Raw genomic sequence first — 19,683 nt, forward strand, 5'->3', positions numbered from 1 at the left:
GGGGGGGGGGGGGGAGAGAGAGAGAGAGAGAGAGAGAATGTGTGGTGGTGGTGGTGTTCTTGTTCCCTTCTAGACGATGAGCACAGGACCGTTCTTTCCAAACAGCAAATCATCTCAGCTCCTCTTCATTTGTAAAGTCCTCCCGCCGGCACGAGAAAACACTCAAAGATCACTTGAGCTATTTTCTACTTATTCAGAAACTAAACCCTTAGTTTAACTTTTGCATTTATGCGCCTGCCAAACTCTTCTGACGACTGACTAACCACCAAGTTTGAAAGCTTGAAAAACAGGATGTTTATAAGTAACTAATAATTATGTGGCTTCATTCCTCTCAGTATAGAGTCTACATAGAGGACGAGTGCCAGGAGTTTCAGAAGGAAGAGTATAAATTCTTACTCACCAGATGCAACTGCTCAAGTGTTTCTTTTCAGTTGAGATGATCTGTAAGCACGGAGACTGTGTCAAGAATTAAGCACTTTAATTCTCGGCTGCTAAGGATTAATTAGAATATGCCCGTGTAAGGCATTGAGTTAGTACTGCAAAGGAGAGGCTCAGTTGTTATTAATTTATGTCTTAAAAGTATTGGAGCTTCATCAGTCACTAAACCAGCTCAAGTGCCTTCTTCATTATGATGCCTTTCTCTCCAGGCTTTGGCTGCATAGATGATTTTTTTTTTTTTACTTAATTGTCAAACAAAAGTATATATGTACATAGTACATGTGTGAGTGTTAAAGCCTGAGTTAATAACACAATATTATATGTAAACACAATATTACATATAACTATATAATACTTGTGAGTTAATAATACAAATACATTCGATGACTTAAGCATTACATACTTGTTTATGTTTATCCAGACCCACACGAGGACAGGACTAGGCATGACTACTGTCTTCAAACAAATAGTGACTACTCTTTCTAGGAAGTTTAAAGAGGAATTTATTCAAGAAAGAATTATCTCTTCTGTTAGTTTCTTTTTTTCTTTTCCAGGATGGCGTTTTGGCTTTCTGCCACCCACCCTCACCCTCAGTAGAAGTTATTCCACGGGCAGACTTTATCTATCTATCTATCTATCTATCTATCTATCTATCTATCTATCTATCATCTATCTATCTATTTAACATTTTGTTCATCTGTGTCTGCAGAGGCTAGTCTGTTATTCCCTTTCAGGACTCCTTTGAGTGATAAAACAAGCAAGGAAACACTTTTCCCTTCTCCTTCATTTTGCCTTAACTCCTGTGGTTGATTACAGAATTTGTACACCTTTCTGAAGATGAGGACACAAGATGAGGTCATAAGACATAGATTTCTCTCATTGTATAACCAGATATAAAGAAGAATGCTTCTCCTCCTCTTCCTCCTCCTCCTCCTCTCCTCCTCCTTTTCCTTCTTCTTCTCTTCCTTCCTCTTCTCCTTCTTGTCACTGAGTAGTCCCTGTATATATAGGAACCATGGGGGTGATTTGGATGAAGTCTTGACTGACTCATAAGTGAGATAACTGGTCTGCTACTAATTATTATCCTGTGGTGTTAGAGGAAGTATGTTATGATGGCAAAGACCATCATCACTGTCATTGGAGTGCCTGTTCTAGTGTCTCCTCTAAAACACCCCGAGAAAGAGGTTCATGTTAGATGAAAACATTCTACTCCAGACCTGTTTCACACATAACCTGAGCATGGGGTGGGGACACAAGACTTCTGAAAGTCCTCTGCACTTGTTTTTTACTGCTCTGGCTTCTTCTCAGTTCACATTTGAGACACTGTGTGCTTTATGGAAGATTCTAATTTTAAAAAGATGAGAAAGACTTGGAAGTCCTATAATGAGACCCATCCCTCCCTCATACACATTCTTCATTACCTGTACATAAAAGCATATTTGGGATGAACAACCTATGCAATTCAGTTCTTAGCTTTTAAATGTGGCATGCTTTCATGCAAAGGCCCAAATTGAAATGCTCAAATGGGAGACAACGAGATTAAGCTCTTATGTAAAATTTGCTGTTTTACATAACTTTAATGAATTGACAAAGTCTTGTGCATGGGAGTGGGGGTGGGGTTAGAGGGGAACAGCTCCAGATGGCAAACATACGCAAGGGATTTAATCAAACAACTTTTTGGCAAAGATGGTGTGATTTTGTAATGGGGTAGGGACCAATGAAATGAGAGGTAAGTATGGTTAATGATCTACAGTTATTGGTTAAAGAAGTATATTAGAGCGAGTCTCTCTGCACACAGATCACCTTTCCTATCAACCCCACTAGCCTCTGGCAAAATGAAGTGGGTAACCTTTCTCCTCCTCCTCTTCATCTCCGGCTCTGCTTTTTCCAGGGGTGTGTTTCGCCGAGAAGCACGTAAGAGTTTTATGTTTTTTCATCTCTGCTTGTATTTTTCTAGTAATGGAAGCCTGGTATTTTAAAATAGTTAAATTTTCCTTTAGTGTTGATTTCTAGATTATTATTATTATTATTTTTATTATTTGCATCTGAGAACCCTTATGTGGTTATATTATTAATATATTTTAGGTATCTGGGGAATTTTGAAAGCTTAGTTTTAAATTTCTTTTAATTAAAAAAAAATGCTAGACAGAATGACTCAAATTATGTTGGATACAGTTGAATTTATTACGGTCTCAAAGGGCCTGCCTGCTCGACCATGCTATACTAAAACCTAAAAGTGTGTGTTACTAATTTTATAAATGGAGTTTCCATTTATATTTACCTTTATTTCTTATTTACCATTGTCTTAGTAGATATTTACAAACATGACAGAAGCACTAAATCTTGAGTTTGAATGCCCAGTTATAAACACTCAACAGGTTTTAAAAATAATAATTTTGGTGAAAGAATATAACTTTGAACGTAGCAGAAAGGAATCATTGCCACCTTCAGATTTTCCTGTAACGATTGGGAACTGGCGTCTTCGGGGAATAGCTTAGGTCAGTGAAGAGAAGAACAAAAAGCAGCATATTACAATTAGTTCTCTTCATCAATCTTTAAATACGTCGTGTGGTTTTTCTCTCCCTGTTTCCACAGACAAGAGTGAGATCGCCCATCGGTATAATGATTTGGGAGAACAACATTTCAAAGGCCTGTAAGTTATAATGCTGAAAGCCCACTTAACATTTTTGGTAGTATTAGTTCAAGTTCTAAAACACCTTTTCCCACCTTGAGTGTGAAAATTGTAGAGCAGTGCTGTCCAGTAGAAAAAAGACTGTGGATCTGTGCTGAGCAACGTGGCAGCCAGAGGTCACGAGGCTATTAAGCACTTTGCGCATGGCATGTGTAACTGGGGAGCACACATTCAAATAATAGTTAATTTTAATTGAACATATCTAGACATGTGTGGCTAGTAGCTCCTTTCCTGGAGAGAGAATCTGGAGCCCACAGCTAACTTGTTAAGTCTGGAATCTTATTTTTTATTTCTGGAAAGAAAGGTCTATGAACTATAGTTTTGGGGGCAGCTCACTTACTAACTTTTTATGCAGTAAGACCTCATGGTATCTTGAGAACATTATTTTGTCTCTTTGTAGTACTGAAACCTTATACATGTGAAGTAAGTGGTCTATACTTAAGTCACATCTCCAACCTTAATAATGTTTTAATGTAGTAAAAAATGAGTAATTAATTTATTTTTAGAAGGTCAATAGTATCATGTGTTCCAAATAACAGAGGTATATAGTTAGAAAAGAAACAATTCAAAGGACTTATATAATATCTAGCCTTGACAATGAATAAATTTAGAGAGTAGTTTGCCTGTTTGCCTCATGTTCATAAATCTATTGACACATATGTGCATCTGCACTTCAGCATGGTAGAATTCCATATTCCTTTGCTTGGAAAGGCAGGTGTTCCGGTTATGCCTCAGAGAATAGCTGATGGGAAGAGGCTTTCTAGATAGTTGTATGAAAGATATACAAACTCTCGCAGGTAGACACAGACACGATTTGCTGGTTGGGAGAGCCACTTGCCTCATACGGAGATTTTTGTGTCTGTTTTTCAGAGTCCTGATTGCCTTTTCCCAGTATCTCCAGAAATGCCCATATGATGAGCATGCCAAATTAGTGCAGGAAGTAACAGACTTTGCAAAGACGTGCGTTGCTGATGAGTCTGCCGCCAACTGTGACAAATCCCTTGTGAGTACCTTTTGATTTTGTGGCTCTACTTTCCTGCTTTCTGGAACTCTGTTTCAAAGCCAGTCATGACTCTCTCACTTAAGACCCCGGGAACACTGTGGCAGAGGGCAGCAGAGCGATTGATAAAGCCAGGGCGATAGGAATTTCGCTGTGGGGCTCCATTTCATAGTAATTGCAGAAGCTACACTCAAAAAGTCTCACCACATGACTGCCCAAATGGGAGCTTGACAGTGACAGTAGATATGCCAAAGTGGATGAGGGAAAGACCACAAGAGCTAAACCCTGTACAAAGAGCTGTAGGCAACTAAGGAATACAGAGAGCAGAAGTTGCCTTGGAAGAGCATACCAACTGCCTCTACAATACCAATGGTCATCCCTAAAACATACGTATGAATAACATGCAGACTAAGCAGGCTACATTTAGGAATATACATGTATTTACATAAATGTATATGCATGTAACAACAATGAATGAAAACTGAGGTCATGGATCTGAAAGAGAGCAAGGGGGCTTACATGAGAGGGTTTGGAGGGAGGGGTTGGAGGGAGGGAGGTGTTATTCCTTAGTTTTACAGGGAACATAGTAAAAACATAGGCTTCTCCCAAAGGAGCAGAGCCCATGAGGAGCTGTGCAAGGTTCCCCAGCTTGATTTTACCTGCTCCTCAAATTCCCTTGATTTGTTTTTATTATAATGACTTTACTCCTAGCTTTTAGTGTCAGATAGAAAACATGGAAGGTGACATTCCTCAAGGCCATTAGCTCTTTGCTTCTCTGTTTTATCCATCATACACAATATTGTGGCACTTGACTATCATGAAAATTACACAGAAATAGGCAAGTCCAAGGAAAGTAAGTGATAGGGGGTTTCTACATGATCTCTGTTTGCCTCACGGTTTAAAAACGTAACTTACTTCATTAACAATTTTTTTATACTTAAATTTATTTTAAGTGGTATGTAGAACCACAAAAAATAATATATAGCTCAAGGTGTTATCAATATACATATCATCTATGCACATTCATACAAGGTACATGTTTTCTTCACCAATTTTTATCAGCACATTTGGTTTTGATGCTGCTCTTTGGCTATGAAGAAAGTTGGGGTACCAGCAGGAATTTGACTTTTCTCTCTTCCTCTTAGCACACTCTTTTTGGAGATAAGTTGTGTGCCATTCCCAGCCTCCGTGAAAACTATGGTGAACTGGCTGACTGCTGTGCGAAACAAGAGCCCGAAAGGAACGAATGTTTCCTGCAACACAAAGATGACAACCCCAGCCTGCCACCATTTGAAAGGCCAGAGGCTGAGGCCATGTGCACCTCCTTTAAGGAAAACCCAACCACCTTTATGGGACAGTGAGTACCCAGACATCTACACTTTATGCTAAAAACTGGGCAATAGCTCCGTTAGTAACACTTATGCTGATAGTCATGAAAACCCCAAGCATCCAACACCAAGTCTGGGAATGTGTTGAGATGGTGTTTAAAAACATAGTATTTGATACCACAAACTATACAATGACAGTAAAAAGATCAATGATGTTTTTATATTGAAAACAGGACCTGTGTGAAATATCTGAGACTGAGAAGTTGCAAAATATTCTGAAAGCATTTGTGTGCATGTGTGTGTATATGTGTGTGAATATGAGTGTGTGTGTGGTGTTCATGTTCTCTGCATCAATTTCATTTTAGTCATCAACATTACATCACCTAAATTTACTTACCAAAAATGTACACATGATGTGTGAACATTCACAAACACACACACACACACACACACACACACACACACACACACGCACACACGCACACACATCTACATATCTCTCTTTTCTCACTTAACAACAGACAAAGTCCATCCCTCATGGGTGACCACACTGAGTGAAACTGGTCAATTACAAATCCCATGAGTATCCAAGGGTGTGGGTTGATTCTAATCATTTCTGTAGTGTTGTTCTGTGGGGAATAACTGCCTGTTTTCTTCTTCTTCTTTTCCAAAACTCAGCTATTTGCATGAAGTTGCCAGAAGACATCCTTATTTCTATGCCCCAGAACTTCTTTACTATGCTGAGCAGTACAATGAGATTCTGACCCAGTGCTGTGCAGAGGCTGACAAAGAAAGCTGCCTGACCCCAAAGGTAAATTCCTGGAAAGGCGCACAAAACACCTGCTTTGTATTCCAACCTAAGATTTTGATCATCTTATGGCTAGATTCAGGAGACTTGGCTTTCTGAATGAAACATCTCTTTCTTCTTAAGTTACCAACAGATTTTCGTTCTTATGCCTTTCTTCCTTCTAAACTTTAGCAGTGGTCTGAGAGAGGGAATTCTTGTACTTGCGTTACTTGGCTTCTCATTCTTCATGGTAATGTTGTCTACAGTAGAATACTCTTTGTCAAATTCTGCAGAAATGGTTGGTTTTTTTTCTTTGTTTTTGCTTATATTTTTGACGTTCTCTGAGGCATTTTACTGGAGCTAAAATTCAGAGAAGAGAATTCTTACGGAGGCTAGAAGTTGGAGCTCCTTCCTTCCTTCCATAAATATTTGTTACATGCATCATTCATATTTTTTTTGGAGGCACTTACTGATTTTGTGAAAGTTAATGGAGGAAGGACTGAAATGGATTAGTCACAAAATAAAAAAGTCAGTACAGGTGCATGTGCTGGGCCATCTCCTTTCAGGACCCTTCCCTCAGCAATGTCTCCAAGGTGCTTTAAGTAGCTAGATGCTATGACCGGATAGATTTTCTTTTCCCTTAGATATCAAAATAATTATTTGCCAAAAGGGAGTACTTGGGAATTGAGGCATAAATTATCTTTTTAAAGTTTTCATTTGGATCGAAGGTCCAACTAAATGGTAGAGTTCATACCTAACATGCACAAGGTCCTGATTTCAACTCTTCCCCAACCAAATCAATTATTTTGGCATACATAGGGCCAACTGAAACTTTGGGAGGTGTGTGTGTATATAAATAATCTTTTCCAATTTTTTTCCACTTGGGTTTTCTTTTTTGTTTGTTTGTTTTTAGCTTGATGGTGTGAAGGAGAAAGCATTGGTCTCATCTGTTCGTCAGAGAATGAAGTGCTCCAGTATGCAGAAGTTTGGAGAGAGAGCTTTTAAAGCATGGTACATGACTTTTCTTTAACATCACAGTTCGCATCTTTCTGTTGATAGCTGTCTAATCCAAAAAGCTGTGCCCTTATAAGGCACTTTATGAAAAGACAATAGAGGTGAAGTCAGAATAACAGTAATAATTTGACATTTTTGTCTCATCGTTTTGTTTTAAATTATCAAGGAATTTAGAAGACTTTTTTTTTTCTAAGAGAAGATAAGTATTTAAAATCTCATTTGTTTATAAAGTCTGGGACTCATTTTCAAAGCTTACAAAGTGCAGTCCTAGTCAGGGTGATGAATTTACTTAATTTATGTTCCCTCAGTCTAAAAGTGACTGTTTTATGTCTTGATAATTGAATTTAGCCATCAAGCAAGCTGGAGTTACTACTTCGAATTTTATTACTACTCCAATTGTGTTCTTAATCTCATGTTTTTGTTTGACCCTCTCTTTGCTTTTATATGCTATAGCTGAGTCTGGGTGCACCCTTTAATATGGCAGCCAAGAAAGATATGCTTGCTCTTCTGGTACCTCACGTAACCAACACGATAGGAGAGAACATTAAGATGACTTTGTGTGTGTTCTCTAGAAACTGTCTGCACAATTATCCTCACTAAGTCATTCCCACTCTCCAAATGATCACTGCCAGCCAAACCAACCAAAGAAGCAGCTTCAATCCGAAACAATACACTGCTACACAGGCTGTGACTGGCTCCTGCAAAGGGGTCTCTTTACTGGAGTAAAGAAACTGAAAATTATTTTAGAATGAGAATCTTGGTTTTTGCCGTAGAGCTTAGAGGCGGTCTGCTGGAACAGTTTCTTGGCAGGAGGATGCATGATTAGAACTCTCCAGTTCTCTAGAAGTTAAGGACATCCACAACCCCCCAACTTTAGGATTCAGAGAAATATGTCTTATGATGAAAGATGACGAATCTTCATTTCCAGATGAGAGAATGCTTTCATGCCATTATGTAATTTAATCTTTGATTCCGCATGTTGTAACACTCTAAAAGCTAACGCCTGCTGGTGGTCACAATGCTAAGATGGGATCAAACTGAAAACAGAAGTCAGATAAGGACTTAAAGCTTTACTGCTGCCCCTTTGGGGAAAATCTTCTATGATTTTAATTTAATGAGGCCTTAGCTTTCCACGCACCACTGCCATTCATTTAGCAGATAATTCTGCCAAAAAAAGACATATCTATCATGCCAGACTAGCATTACAAGAACGAATGAATTTTTATGATTTGCTCAGTTAAGTTGGATTTGAACTTCAAAACAGTTTATAATAGGTTTTGAACTTGTTAAAAATAGCGTCTTTTGTTATTGCTTTCATACAAATACAATATGATAGTTCGTTGATGGAAAATCTGTTTGTTTGTTTTTCTTTTTCAGGGCAGTAGCTCGTCTGAGCCAGACATTCCCCAATGCTGACTTTGCAGAAATCACCAAATTGGCAACAGACCTGACCAAAGTCACCAAGGAGTGCTGCCACGGCGACCTGCTGGAATGCGCAGATGACAGGGTAAGGAAGGAGTCATGGCATGCTTAGTCAGTTGAGCGCCTGTGTTTGGCTTCATCGGAGAACATCAATGGCGGGTGGTGTGGCCGGTATTCCACCAAGCTCTCCTTGGTTGCTGCCACTTTCCAGAAAACAATCCCACAAACAAACAAACAAAAAACAAAAAACAAAACTCCCCCCAAAAATCCAAAAACCAAAAACACCAACTCAAAATGTTTTTGGAATTATTCAATGACCCAAAACTCCTTTCTTCAGTCACACTTTGAGAAGGCATTAATGGAAGAGAATAAGCCACAAAATGTAGATTTCTAAGAGTGTTTGGGGAGAGAAGGAGGAGCTAGACATCCCACAGAGCGGAGAGGCTTTTAAAAAATGTGTCTATCCCTTGGTGGTCTTTCCCCTAATTTACTGTCTGCGTTAAGTACATACAGAGTCACTGTGATCTCATTTTCTCCAACATTGTCCTATTATCTCTCTCCCCTCCCTGCTCCAAAGACTAAAAATATAACCAAATACCAGAATCCTCTTCTACCATAGTATCTTCTGGAAAACTCAAGACAGATATTTTGTACATGTCAGCAAGGCCTGTAATTGTGCTCATTACTGATTATTTAATAATACTTCATATTCTAATGGGTTATTTAGTTTCAAAATGCCTACCCTTAACTTGGGAGAAAAAAATTTTTTCAAGCACTAACTTTTATAGAAAAAGTAACCTGAATTATCAAAGTCAGAAAGGCATAGACTTAATAAATAAAACAAATTAATTTAAATAGATACATAGCTTGCTCGAGAACGGTCTTTCTTGGGTCTAATTGGGATGTTTTGATCATAGTATCCCAGTCCACAGGTTCTGCAGCACTGCAGGGCTGAGAATGAGTTTACAGAAACCACTTTAGTTGTGTCTGGTTTAGAGCAGGATGAAGACGCTTTCTTCACATGACAGAGGTGCAGGGACAAAATGTAGCTAAGATAATTCCTCTGAAACCTTTGTTTTTCATTCTCACAGGCGGAACTTGCCAAGTACATGTGTGAAAACCAGGCGACTATCTCCAGCAAACTGCAGACTTGCTGCGATAAACCACTGTTGAAGAAAGCCCAGTGTCTTAGTGAGGTGGAGCATGACACCATGCCTGCTGATCTGCCTGCCATTGCTGCTGATTTTGTTGAGGATAAGGAAGTGTGCAAGAACTATGCTGAGGCCAAGGATGTCTTCCTGGGCACGTGAGTAGATGCCTTTCCTTTCATAGCTTTGTCAGAGCTGCATGGTTTAGGACGCTACACCAGGCTCTCCTTTGGTGTTAGCAGGACTTCTATGGTTCTCAGAAAAATTATTCATCCTTGCCATTTTCAGCCTTTAAAATTTCCACGAAAAGTATTTTAAGTAATTTAAAATATTTTTTATGAAATCACACATGCATTCAGCATAAATTTGATGTTCCTTACTTCATAGGAATATTTCTGGAAATCTTTAGAAATATTCTATGAATATGTAAATCATATGTACCAATTAATCATTTTTATGAGCATATATCTTAAATATATAGTGTATAGAAATATATTACCTATCTATCTATTTACCTACCCAGCTCTATCTATCTAGCTCTGTGATGATATCAAGGATATCTATATCTATGTATATAGGCAACATGACACTAGTTGTTTCATACTTGGTTGAAAAGACCAGAATATCACAGTGTAGCAAGACATGATGCAACTAATAACAAATGACAATATGTTTTCAGAAAGTGCAGCAATTATTTCCAGTCTACAAGGGAGGGAGTTAATGCATTGATAGTTGCCCACCCAGAATATTAAAATAGGTTTCAGTGGCAAAGCTGAATGTGGGAAGAGTTCTCTCTGGGTCCCACATTCTTGCTGTTTAGTTTTCTGCATGGAGCTCACTCTAATGTAGGATGACTGGGCTGAGAAACACTACTGAGGTTGGTTAAGGAGCTCTATTACATATTCATTTACTTAACTCAGCCTACGTTCATCTCAATTAGGTTCTTGTATGAGTATTCAAGAAGACACCCTGATTACTCTGTTTCCCTGTTGCTGAGACTTGCTAAGAAATATGAAGCCACTCTGGAAAAGTGCTGTGCTGAAGCCGATCCTCCCGCCTGCTATGGCACAGTGGTAGGTTTCCATGAGCCAAGAACACCTACAGTGTGGATGGTGCTTTCTATAAGGATGAGGGAAGAGATGAATTCACAATAATCGATATGTAGGTCAATACAGATGCTTTCCTGAGATGGAGGCAAGTTCGAGCTCTTTAAGTTCTTCAGCATCATAGGATAAACCCTTTGGATAAAATATAAGGAAACCTAGAACAACTGCTCTAGAAAAGAAAGGTTCAAAGAGAGGGGGAATCTTTTCTTGCATAAAATCTTTATTGTAGCTTTCCCCTTTTCATACTCCTGAGGATAAAATTAGAGAATAAAGTCCAATGCCAACTAAAATTCATTTATTCAACTTAGATTTAAAGACTATTAACCTGTCCCACCACACTGTCAACTATTCGAATTAATATCTCAAAGGAGTCTGTGAACTCTATTTCTTTACCATTTTGGAGAAGGTTTTGGTGTAGCTCTTTGAGAAGTTTTACTTGCAAGTTTGTTGTGGAGAACATCAGGATTCCTGTCAGCGCATACTAGTTTCTGAACCACTGGGGACCAGAAGAGAATCATACTTTACAAAGAAACTGATGAAAACTAGATACCACTCAGTGATTGAGCCTCAGGGTAGATGCTCTCATCTCAGAGACTTCAAGAGAGACCTTAGAGAGATTGCTAAAAGTGATGGCCACCATCTAGTGAACTTCTGCTGTGCACTAGTTGATGTTAATCTCATCCACTTAGTGGGTTAAGAGACCAGTTCTGGTGCTGAGGACACTTAGCCCAGGACAGTGTAGACATGATCAGTCTGAAGCTTGGGTGTGGGAAGAACAGTCTCACAACAAGAAAGTACATCAGGTGGCCTGCTTCAAGTACAGCCATTGAATCCCAGTGCCTGAAGATTCTCATTTGACTTGCGCCAAATGACCTTGCAAATAAAAGGAACAATTTAAACGCAAGGTGACAGATGTGGCACAAAAGATCTCCTGACTTGTCTTTGGACAGAGGGATGGCAGTAGTGTGAAGTGGCCTACTTTGGGCTTTCAGGAAGGGGGGCTGTAAACACAATTCTTTTATCTTGCAGCTTGCTGAATTTCAGCCTCTTGTAGAAGAGCCTAAGAACTTGGTCAAAACCAACTGTGATCTTTATGAGAAGCTTGGAGAATATGGATTCCAAAATGCGTGAGTAGTTTTATCAGCTAGTTTTTTTCCTTGACCAGTTTGTGATTATTTAAAACAGCATACAGGCTATCTAGCATATGGCTTTCACAATGAAAACATTATTTATAATACAGATCTATCAAGAAGTTCTGGGAAGGAGATAGCTTAGTTAGAGGGATGAAGAGAACTGTAACCCTACATAATATAAACACTGGTCTCTTGGGAGAAGAAGTTTTGAGGACTCAGCAAATCTTGATACATTAGAACTCAGAGTGTCCTTCAGGGGTTAGGTGGAGTTCATGAGCAAACAATAGAATAATATTCAGTAGAAAAAGAGGTAGCATGCTTTGGGCAGCAGAAACTCAAGAACCGATAGAAATGCTAAACACAAAAATATAACAAAAGATTTCGATAAAATGGAAACATTACATGAATAGGAGTTCACTTGGGGAAAACATTGGAATTTGGGAGTTACAGCTAAACTTTGGTAGTTGTAACCTTGTCTTCCTATGGAATTTCAATCCTAGAGATAAAGACTGAATGGCCTTCTAGAGTCATTCCATAGAACTTTATCTATGGAAGTAAAGGGAGCATACTGGAAGAGACACATTATTCCTTGTTCATTTCATATACAATTTTAGCACTCTTGAAACTCTAGAGTTTGGAGTGGGCACTTCTTCACCTGAAATAAATTGACTTCTATTGGTTATGGGGCATTATTAAACGCCAGGTGCTATTAATTGCTAGATAATGTGTCAGGCAGACATTTTTTCCCTTTCCTTTAATCCATGCATGGTTTCCAGTAAACCATCTCTCTTTTCACCTCTATCTTTTGAATCTGTCACAAAGTTGATATGTGTAAGTTTGTGTTAGAATTTATTTAAAGCAGCACAGAGCACATTAATGCCATTGGGTTAGAGAAATGTCACTTCTTTATGATTTTACTACAGATTTAAGACTAAGGTCTTATGCTCTAAGTAGGTTTTTTTTTTTTTTTTAATAGATACTTGGTTTCTCAGGACAAGGTCTTCTTCCAGTACTATGCCACCCTAGTAGTAAAGATACTTTGATTAGTGGGGGGAAAGTTTTAGTTGGGTTGGGTGAATCATCTCTTCTTGAAATCTATTACATCTGGCCAGTTTTCTGCCTGGATTAAACCATGTAAGTTATTTTTTGCTCCACAGCATTCTAATTCGGTACACCCAGAAAGCACCTCAGGTGTCGACCCCAACTCTCGTGGAGGCTGCAAGAAACCTAGGAAGAGTGGGCACCAAGTGTTGTACACTTCCTGAAGATCAGAGACTGCCTTGTGTGGAAGACTATGTGAGTCTTTTAAACACCAACAAAGTTAACAGGGCTGGGTTGCTGTCTTTAGACCCCGATAAATCTAACTTCCAGGAGCAAGGGGGTCCTAATACATGCATATGTATGTGTGTGGTATCTGGGTCATGGCCCCCCATATCTAACTGAGAAACAGTTTTTAATAACTCTCACATGTGTAGTTTCAAAGATAGATAAATTGCCGTGCCAATCAAGGCTGTATTTCTAGTGGCTAACTCAATATGACAGTTTTTAGTGTACCAGAAAATGGGTGTTTGTGAAATACATGTGACCTTTCTACTCTCTCTTCTTTAGCTGTCTGCAATCCTGAACCGTGTGTGTCTGCTGCATGAGAAGACCCCAGTGAGTGAGCATGTTACCAAGTGCTGTAGTGGATCCCTGGTGGAAAGGAGGCCATGCTTCTCTGCTCTGACAGTTGATGAAACATATGTCCCCAAAGAGTTTAAAGCTGAGACCTTCACCTTCCACTCTGATATCTGCACACTTCCAGAGAAGGAGAAGCAGATTAAGAAACAAACGTGAGCAATATTTTTTATTGCATCCATTTTCATACTGCATATGTATTGATAGTGAGAACTGACAACTGGACAGTTTTTTTGTTTTGATGCAGTGATTATATATCCCTTAGAGAGAAGTGTTTAGATGTTGGCATCACTGAGTTGAAAAAGTGTCAAAATTTTTTGTCTCTGTGAAAAAAATTTTGTATTAAAATCTTTCATTCACTTATCTTTATTACTGCGAGCAAAAACCACAGTAGAATAAAATTCTAGTGGAGGCCCAATAGAAGACACTAAATACTAGTTAGTGGACATAGACAGAAAAACTGGTCATGGAAATCATACAAGTATTTATTTCAAGGTAGGAATAGTTGACTGAAAATGTTCCAGGAAGAAGCTATGCCAGGGGCAAGGCAACGTCATGGGTGTGACTTTTGAGAATGGAGTAAGAAACATCTGGAAGTGTACATAAGAGGTTCGAACCCTACTGAAGGGAGAGGTTCTAATAGTACAGAATGTAGCAGGGTATTGTCATCACCTTTGGGGCGTGTCATCATGGTCCCCAGACAGAGTTACAAAACTCATCCCCTACACAGCCCTATGTCTCTGGTACTGTTTGTTCTACAGATGTCAACAACAGAGACCCAGCCATCTCCTCTTGCTTGGCTTGTCAGTCTTTCTAGCCTCCCCATTATTAATTTCAAATGGGGCAGGTGTTAAGAGGGCAAAAATCCACATATTAAGTGCAAAGACATAAGTTTTTCAGGAGATTTCCTGAAACTAGACAAAACCCATGTGACTGGCATCGATTATTCTATTTGATCTAGCTAGTCCTAGCAGAGTGACACCTGCTACTCCCCTCCTACACAGTCAAGATTCCTAAGTTGGCCTTGGCATGCTTAATCCTCAAAGCCAAAGTTACTTGGCTCCAAGATTTATAGCCTTAAACTGTGGCCTCACATTCCTTCCTGTCTTACTTTCCTGCACTGGGGTAAAGTCTCCTTGCTCTTCTTGCTTTCTGTCCTACTGCAGGGCTCTTGCTGAGCTGGTGAAGCACAAGCCCAAGGCTACAGAGGAGCAACTGAAGACTGTCATGGGTGACTTTGCACAGTTCCTGGATACATGTTGCAAGGCTGCTGACAAGGACACCTGCTTCTCTACTGAGGTCAGAAACGTTTTTGCACTTTGACGATGTTCAGTTTCCATTTTCTGTGCACTTGGTCAGGTGTAGCTCTCTGGAACTCACATACTGAATAACTCCACCAATCTAGATGTTGTTCTCTACGTAACTGTAATAGAAACTGACTTACATAGCTTTTAATTTTTTTTTCTGCCACACTGCTGCCTATTAAATGCGTATTATCACTATTTGGTTTCAAATTTGTGACACAGATGAGCATAGTTAGGAATACTTGCAAAGCCCAGAATCATGAACTCACTTAAACCTTGCCCTGAAATGTTTCGTTTTGAATTGAGTTATTTTACACATGAATGGACAGTTTCCATTACATATCTGAATCATTTCACATTCCCTCCCATGGCCTAACAACAGTTTATCTTCTTATTTTGGGCACAACAGATGTCAGAGAGCCTGTTTTAGGAATTCTAAATAGAACTGTAATTAAGCAATGCAAGGCATGTACATTTACTATGTCATCGCCTATGGCTATGAAGTGCAAATCCTAACAGTCCTGCTAAGACTTTTCTAACATCCATCATTTCTTTGTTTTCAGGGTCCAAACCTTGTCACTAGATGCAAAGAAGCCTTAGCCTAAATACATGACAACCACAACCTTCTCAGGTAACTATACTTGGGATTTTAAAAACATAATCATAATCATTTTTCCTAAAATGATCAAGATTGATAACCATTTGACAAGAGCCATACGGACAAGCACCAGCTGGCACTCTTAGGTCTTCATGTATGGTCATCAGTTTGGGTTCAGTTTGTAGATAAGAAACTGAACATATAAAGGTCTAGGTTAATGCAATTTACACAAGAGGAGACCAAACCAGGGAGAGAAGGAACCAAAATTAAAAATTCAAACCAGAGCAAAGGAGTTAACCCTGGTTTTGCTCTGACTTACATGAACTACTATGTGGAGTTGTCCGTGTTAGCCTAGCCAAGAGTATCCTCTGGATGAAGTTGAAACCATATGAAGGAATATTTGGGGGGGGGTGGTCAAAACAGTTGTGTATCAATGATTCCATGTGGTTTGACCCAATCATTCTGTGAATCCATTTCAACAGAAGATACAATGGGTTCTGTTTCATAATAAGAGATCCGCTTCCAAATTTCTGATGTGCCCCATGCTAAGCTTTAACAGAATTTATCTTCTTATGACAAAGCAGCCTCCTTTGAAAATATAGACAACTGCACACAGCTATGTTGATCAATTTCGTTTATAATCTTGGAGAGAGAATTTTAAAAATAGGGCAATAATGGAAGGCTTTGGCAAAAAAGTTGTTTCTCCATATGAAAACAAGAACTTTTTTTATTCAAGCAAAGAACCTATAGACATAAGGCTATTTCAAAATTATTTCAGTTTTAGAAAGAATTGAAAGTTTTGTAGCATTCGGAGAAAACAGCTTTCATTTGTAATCATAGGTAATAAGTAGGTCCTCAGAAATGGTGAGACCCCTGACTTTGACACTTGGGGACTCTGAGGGACCAGTGATGAAGAGGGCACAACTTATATCACACATACACGAGTTGGGGTGAGAGGGTGTCGCAACATCTATCAGTGTGTCATCTGCCCACCAAGTAACAGATGTCAGCGAAGACCAGGTCATGTGTAGGCTGTCTACACCAGTGAAAATCGAAAAAAGAATCTAAGAAATTCCACATTTCTAGAAAATAGGTTTGGAAACCGTATTCCATTTTACAAAGGACACTTACATTTCTCTTTTTGTTTTCCAGGCTACCCTGAGAAAAAAAAGACATGAAGACTCAGGACTCATCTTTTCTGTTGGTGTAAAATCAACACCCTAAGGAACACAAATTTAAACATTTGACTTCTTGTCTCTGTGCTGCAATTAATAAAAAATGGAAAGAATCTACTCTGTGGTTCAGAACTCTATTTTCCAAAGGCGCGCTTCGCCCTAGCAGCCTCTTCGGCTCGGGGAAACCCTGCTTTTCCTCCCTTCATCTCAGCAGAGAATCTCGCTCCACTTGGGCAACACAATGAAAATAAACATTAATACTCTCCCATGTTATGGGTGGTGACCCTAGAAACCAATATTTCAACATTATGAGAATTCTGAATGAGAGACTAAAAGCTTATGAACTGTGGCTTTCCTTTGTCAGTGGGACTCTAAGAATAAGTTGGGGACAAAAGAGATAGGGATGGCTTTAAAGATGACTAGTTGAACTGATAAAGTAAATGAACTGAGGAAAAAAAAATATCACTCAAGATGACAGGCTAAAACCTTGAGAAGTCCTGATGGAAGAGGAAACTGGGTGATCGGGAGGGATGCTGGACTGATGAATCTAAAGAGTTGCGTGGTCAAAGAGTCATGTTAAAATCTAGATGCCACCTTCACGGCTAGGTTCTTTTCTCTATTCCAGGATCCAGTTGTTCATATACACTTTAGTCTATGAATTCTATAGACTTGTCCAAGTGCTGTGTATGAGTTGTGTATGAGTTTACATACACAGTCATTTATAGCCATATGACATTTTTATTACAGACCTGGCTTCAGGTTGTACACATTATTCTTCAACCAGCTCTTACTTATCCTTTATAGTTTTACTTTAAGCATAGTACTTGAAGTGATGATGAGACCATATGTAAAGAAAGGTCCTTTTCAATCCCCTTGTGCCCCACACTCTCTTCTCCTTCAACCTGAGCTTTGGCCTCCTGGTGAAAATATCAAAGAGAAAGAGACTGGGAGGGTAGAATGGAGATTGGGCCCTGACCTGATGGAAACCAGAAAGTTTAGCCAGACAATTCGAGTAAGGTGTTGCTATCAACTGGGCTAATAACGAGCCAGGTGTGGAAGCGCTATCTGAAGGGCACTGGTTCAGTACCCACTCCGACATACCAAAGGGGAGCTTAAAACTTTAAGAGAATTATGCCTTCCAATGCACTATTTCCTGAGCCACTTCTGCTTTCCACAGAGTCAACGCATGAAACTCAAGAGCCCAGTGAGCTCTGTTTTTGAGAGGGCATCCATGGGGAAATAATTTCTATCTGTCTGCCATCTATCTGTTTGTCTTGTATTTTGCCTCATGATCCAAAAGGCTGGGCTACTAGAATATTCCAGGCCTCCCTCCCTCTCTCTCTCTCTCTCTCTCTCTCTCTCTCTCTCTCTCTCTCTCTCTCTCTGTGTGTGTGTGTGTGTTAGAGATGGTCTCATAGAACACTGGGAACAGGTTATGTTGTCAGCGTGACTTGACACAGGATGTTAGGTTGATCATTTATTTCCTTAAAGGTGGTGTTTGCCAAGTTTCCTCACTGTGAAGTTATTACTTTCCCCTTGCAGAGTCTTTCTGGGGGAGCAAACTGTTAACTACAGCTCTCTCACCAAAGTGAGACATGAAAGGTACTAAGCTTCTGGAAGGGGAACAGTCCTGGTTCCTTTCATTAGAGAATGGTATGGCAAAGATCTGTTTACTGGCTCTGCCCCTCAATAGTGAGGGCTCACTGTTTACACAACTTTGTAGAGTAGAACTAAGAAACATAAAGTATGAAGACATACACACACAACATCTATCTATCTATCTATCTATCTATCTATCTATCTATCTATCTATCTATCTATCTATCTATCTATCCATCATCTATCTATGCACATAAGAGTTTCAACTGATAATTCTGACTCTCTTTCAGAGCCAGGAGGCTCAGTCCAACTTTCCTCTTGCTGATCTATAAGTGTCCTTTTGATTGTGAGGGCTTGTCACCCACTATCTGCCCTCAGATATATATTTATATTATATATTTGTTTAAGCCCAGGATATATGTTAAGGAGCTTCAGAATTATTGACCTCATACTTTCATAAGAACCATCAGCAGCTAGGATATAGTACTTACATGGAATTTCTTTTGTCTTTAACCTTATAGTTTTTAGGCAAAATATTGTTTTCCAAAGTTACTTAGGTCAATTCTATTTTTTTCTTTATATTCTTCAGTGAGGTTATGGTATAGTTTAGCTTGAATCACATTTACATAGGATACAAGACAAATTTAGGCTCTGTCTTTTGAATGATTCTTTGGTTTATACCGCACAGATTGGTCCATTGTGTCTTTCCTATATTTCAGTAGAGAAGCCTCCGTTGATAGTATAAAAAGGTAGCAGAGAGGGTAGCAAGCATCCGTCTCCCAGTGCACTCTCTGCTAATGTTATCTAGGGCATTCATTCCCATCTCTCCACAAACTCCATCTCAATTGTCTCTCAGTCACCAGGAATGGCATGCCTACTTCCTCCCAGGGATTTAAAGATTATTTCTCCGTCACTCTCTTGGGCCTTTTTAGTGCATCCTATCTTGCTTTCTTCAGTGTATTCACACTGTGTTTCCTCAAGTTGGTATTGCCTTTCCAGGAATATAACCACTTCCTTTTCTTATAGTCAGCCTTGTAACTACTCTTTTTTTGTGACTAGAAGACATAGGTGTAGTGACCAACATCACTGAACACAGGGTAGAAATGGTATAGAAGGTGCATTACTAGATGTTTATGCTAAAGAAAACTAAATAGAGTGGTTGGTGGGACTGCAAGCTTGTACAACCACTCTGGAAATCAGTCTGGCGGTTCCTCAGAAAATTGGACATAGTACTACCGGAGGATCCAGCAATACCTCTCCTG

The 19,683-nt window shown here is 39.3% G+C and overlaps 1 protein-coding gene across 2 annotated transcripts; it reads left to right on the plus strand.

Moving 5' to 3' along the window:
• Positions 1 to 2,213: 2,213 nt before the first annotated feature.
• Positions 2,214 to 16,939, plus strand: Alb (albumin). 2 transcript variants are annotated; one of them, XM_021163503.1, is made up of 15 exons: positions 2,214 to 2,352; positions 3,034 to 3,091; positions 4,001 to 4,133; positions 5,276 to 5,487; positions 6,137 to 6,269; positions 7,159 to 7,256; positions 8,637 to 8,766; positions 9,773 to 9,987; positions 10,770 to 10,902; positions 11,965 to 12,062; positions 13,226 to 13,364; positions 13,677 to 13,900; positions 14,912 to 15,044; positions 15,613 to 15,680; positions 16,800 to 16,939. In XM_021163503.1, exons 1-14 carry the CDS (start codon positions 2,274 to 2,276, stop codon positions 15,652 to 15,654), a joined length of 1,827 nt encoding a protein of 608 aa, XP_021019162.1. In that variant the 5' UTR covers positions 2,214 to 2,273; the 3' UTR covers positions 15,655 to 15,680; positions 16,800 to 16,939. The 2 variants fall into 2 exon arrangements, with proteins under 2 accessions (XP_021019162.1, XP_029333266.1); XM_029477406.1 differs by lacking the exon at positions 16,800 to 16,939 and having other exon boundaries at positions 2,221 to 2,352; positions 15,613 to 15,681.
• The last annotated feature ends 2,744 nt before the right edge of the window (positions 16,940 to 19,683 follow it).

The sequence above is a fragment of the Mus caroli genome, chromosome 5 (genome assembly GCF_900094665.2).
Source record: "Mus caroli chromosome 5, CAROLI_EIJ_v1.1, whole genome shotgun sequence".
Classification (NCBI taxonomy): domain Eukaryota; kingdom Metazoa; phylum Chordata; class Mammalia; order Rodentia; family Muridae; genus Mus; species Mus caroli.

Excerpts from the sequence above, each read along its gene's own strand:
- Alb (XM_021163503.1), top strand. The coding sequence starts at position 2,274 with ATGAAGTGGGTAACCTTTCTCCTCCTCCTCTTCATCTCCGGCTCTGCT. Across the intron at positions 3,092-4,000 it reads GAACAACATTTCAAAGGCCT|AGTCCTGATTGCCTTTTCCC; the intron begins GTAAGTTATAAT and ends TCTGTTTTTCAG. Across the intron at positions 12,063-13,225 it reads GAATATGGATTCCAAAATGC|CATTCTAATTCGGTACACCC; the intron begins GTGAGTAGTTTT and ends TTTGCTCCACAG.